The sequence below is a fragment of the Cupressus sempervirens genome, chromosome 11, assembly GCF_028749045.1.
Source record: "Cupressus sempervirens isolate cs-2001-9-10 chromosome 11, ASM2874904v1, whole genome shotgun sequence".
In the NCBI taxonomy this organism is placed as follows: Eukaryota; Viridiplantae; Streptophyta; class Pinopsida; order Cupressales; family Cupressaceae; genus Cupressus; species Cupressus sempervirens.
Window position 1 is genome coordinate 149318770 of NC_143128.1, and position 4158 is coordinate 149322927.

A 4158-nucleotide genomic window follows, 5' to 3' on the forward strand; every position below is an offset into this window, starting at 1 on the left:
ATACTAGAACTGTTAAATAGTTAAAGTCAACTTATTTTTTCAGTTTCTAGTGTGCTTTGTTTGTACCTCGGATCAGCACCCTCTTTCTACTTTTTAAATTCAAAAACTTATTTTTTCAAAACTTTATTTTCTTGTTAATGTGTGATATTTAAAAGTAGGTGACGTTATTTAGTATAGTGATAGTGAACACGATTTTAAAAAAAATTTAAGTGTAGTATCTCTTTAGCTGGTATGCGCCATATTTTGTATGATGCTATGGACGGATGCTATATATTTTGGTCCACACACAACATCCTTTTGTCGTCTACCATTGGTCTTTCGGCATCAGAACAATTATCACTTACCAAAAATACAGCATACAATATGTTATATTGATACTAGTGTGTACTGCATGCGGCTTAGGCGACGACGCGAGGAAGTAGTAGGACTGATTGAGTGGTAAAGGTACATAATGAATGTGTTGTCGTTCTCTTATCCTTTTCACTATGCATTTCACGCCGTTCAAAAGGAAAAATGTCATCTTAATTCAATTTGTACAATCTAAACTTCTCAATTGAAGTGTTGTGTATGTGTTGTGTACGACTCAATGAATTCCAATTCAATTCACAAATATAATTAATGCCAACTTAATTCATTTGACCACATATATTTTCAACCGTATGAGGATTAATACTTTTGGTAAAATGTAAAATAGCTCTGGGCAGCGACTTACTTCTAAATAATTCCAGAGGAGTCGAAGAAGAAAATATGGTTCCGTATTCATCTATTGGGCACGTTCAGTCATTTTGGATTTGAAGTTTTGCAGTTTACATTTATATAAGATTGTTTAACCAAAATGCTTTGGGTAGATCATTTATATAGACATTGAAAGAGAGAGAATTATCAAGTTTTTTTCTGCTTAATGGAGGCAAGGAAAACAGAAATTCGGCCTTGAAATAGAAGAGAAGGCGTTAAGATGGAAAATTCAGTTTTTTTTATGAGCACATCTTTATCACTTGTAAAGGATTATATTTTTAATATTTTCGAAGCTTAACAAAACTAATAAAATTAGTTATATTTATTTGTAATATTTTTGTTCTAAACATGTATGTAGATGTAAAATTTGTTTAGTAGTTTCAAATGTTTTAAATAGATATAATTTTAAAGCATCCACAAATAGAGAAATGGTATCATAGTTTCAAAGAGCATAAAATAATTATTTTTTAGACTATAGGTCGGTCTAATTTGATATAGAGTCTATAATTTTTTGTGTCATTTGCATTCGATTCCAAACATCTTAGTGTTTTTTTAAAGAAATATAATTGTACACTTCGATGATAACGAAATGCATATAATTCCAACAGATTGTTGGGGAAGCAAACACCCATTATTATGATCTGCCCTTTTAACCTTTCTAATAATATTTAGATTTGTCTCGATCAATCTGTTTATTAAAAAACCCCACCATATCTTATATCAAACTGCGATTTATCTAGACGGAGCTGCAACCGTTACTAGGCTCCGGATACATTGTAGTAAAGTAGCTGAAACTTTAGTAGATACAACATACATACATACATGTATCACATCTATTTACCAAATTTCGCCACCAGTTACTGAACGCAGGTTGGAATATTCCTGCGACGCTAGTTCATTGAAAAACGCAACGATTGCCGAACGAGCATGGGAACTCCACAGCTGCTTAATCACAGATGCGTCGTTTCCTGCAGAAGATCCTCCTGCGTAGTTCGTCACCGATCTCATTGCAATGAACGCTATCTTCTCGCTTCCACACACCTGCACATCATATTCCCAACTTAATTTTTGCCACTACGAGTATTATGTTTTGAAATAATACGTTTGAAATGACTTTAAAGCTATTTTACAGCATTTTGTTTCTGAGTCAGCCCTATTTTATTTTGGTTACTTTTTAATTTCAAAAACATGTTTGAAACACCGGCAGTCATACCAGTGCTATTGCTGCGCTCTCAACATCGATGGAGGCGATATTAAGCTTGTTATGGAGGAAGTCTCTGAATGCCTCGTTACTCACGTAAAAGTTTGCACTACCGCCCCTCTCAACCCTCATTATCTCCGGTTGCTCTTGCAGACATATATTCGATTTCGCCACGCACTTGTCCAACTGTGTGTCCTGCATTTGTTATAAGGAGTACCCCATTCAATTTAGTCACACAAACTTGAAGACAGTTTTTGAAACAAATGCAGCTATCTCAGTACAAAATCGACCAAAATTAAAAAATTCAAATATGCAATAAACTTTTATGAAAATTTTAGTTGTAAAAACTGTTACTGTATTTATTGACTTTTGGTACATTCTCTTTGAAAGATAGCGGGTGTCAATCGAAACAACTTAGTAGTTAAGTGTGCGCTTCAAGTGCAGTAGTATTTAGATGGGTAATCTTCAGAGAAGTCCCATTTTTGTAAGCATTGCTATATTTAAAAAATGCTGAGTGTTCTATTCATTGTCATGAGAGATGGGTTTGTGTAAACTACTACTGATAAAATATGAATCAATGAATTTGACTCAAAACTACAGTTAAATCATGATGTGATATATGGCAATATCACATCATGTACAAGCCTAATTGTTGCCATATATACCTGGATCTTCTTTGCAATAGCGTACAATTTGTCGTCCACATTAAACCAGAATTTGGTTTTCCCTTTTTCGGGCTTCGTGTAGAGAGTCTCTCGCTGGAAATAAACGGTCTGCAGTCTGTTGTTGACACTCTCTTCTCCAACGTTGTAGTCCGCAAACGTCAGGTTTGCAATCTTCCGAGTGTAACTTCCCTCGCTGCCTCCAAATTTCTGAAATCACTCCAAACGACGAAAAAACTATTACCCAGCAATCATATATATTAATGAGAGCGAGAAGGAAATGGATAATAATAATAATGTGGTACCTCCCAATACCAGACGCCAACGTGTGCGAATTGTTGGGGAACAGCCACGTCACCAATTCTGAGGCTTTCGGAGTTTGCGCTAGCAGCTCTTCCGTAGTGGATTACTCCCTCCACTTGAAAGTGAGTCAGCAGCAACTGTGTCGTCTGCGCCGCATTCACCTGTGCTCCCCATAATCACTCAAAACTTCAGTCATACTAAACTAATATATAAAACTATCTGACCATAGATAAAAACACATATTGTAATAATAATGAGTTTTGTACCGATCCGCTTCCGCTCATAGCGAGAATAGTCCTGCACCCCTGAACTTCTCCCACGTAGAACCTTCTAGCTGTATCATCAGAATAATAACAAGCCCATTAACAGCAATTCTTAAACATCAAGGAAGAAATTAAGTTTAGAAAAATAAATTAACTTTCATTATTTAACATTCGTAGTCTTATTTAACATTCGTAGTCTTAATATGTGACGTTTAAGCCGTCCACACTAGTTAGCGGAGGTCTACTAATTCTAAGACAGCAAAAGAGAAATATTAATATTGTATTAAAGAATGGGGTTAGTAATAGTGAGAAGCAGAACCAGAGATATTGAGAGAAGGTGTGTCCTGGTCGGGAAGGAACCATCCCTGAGCCAGAACTGCCTTGAGTTCTGCTTGGCCGGCAACAAGGAGAGCATAATACTCTCCCTTGGAATTGATAAGCTTTATCTTTTCAGCCACCTCTGATGAAATTGCAGCATGCGAAAGTAATGGGAACGCAATCAGCAAAAACAGCAGAAAGAACTCAGAGCCGTGGAAAGCCATGATTGTAAACCAACTGAAATGAAATGTGCTTCTTTTGTCATGCCTTGAATCAACCAGCTGCTTTTCCTTCCAATTTATAGTGCAGGGGGGCGATTAGTTTCCACTCTAAGATTGTCTTACGCCATGAGTTAATAATCGATTATTGATCTTAATTAGGTGACGTTAACCTTTCTCCACGTGAAATGAAGGAAATAATTGTTGTGTGGTCGGAAATGTTGGTGATCCAGAGCGGAGGAACCTTATCTTTTATTCTCATTTGTCTTTTGTAACGAATATCGTCCACGGACACATCAAATGCGAAACACGCGGTGTTGCAGTCATGCTGAGTGCTACCTCGCCTCACGGGAGGCATATATTATGAAATAAGAATCTGCGTTCGAATCATTCGTTTATCCTGCATCGCATCATCGCGTATGTTTTGTGCAGAGTTCGAGTTCAACCGATTTTTTAAA

At 36.5% G+C, this 4158-nt stretch overlaps 1 protein-coding gene across 1 annotated transcript; it reads right to left on the reverse strand.

The window, feature by feature from the left end:
* Nucleotides 1-1426: 1426 nt before the first annotated feature.
* On the reverse strand, nt 1427-3752 carry LOC149528636 (bark storage protein A-like). The gene is made up of 6 exons (XM_089810806.1): nt 3484-3752; nt 3168-3235; nt 2904-3062; nt 2602-2808; nt 1949-2131; nt 1427-1776 (listed from the first exon to the last, which is right to left on the reverse strand). Exons 1-6 carry the CDS (start codon nt 3704-3706, stop codon nt 1573-1575), a joined length of 1044 nt encoding a protein of 347 aa, XP_089666932.1. The 5' UTR covers nt 3707-3752; the 3' UTR covers nt 1427-1572.
* Nucleotides 3753-4158: the final 406 nt, after the last annotated feature.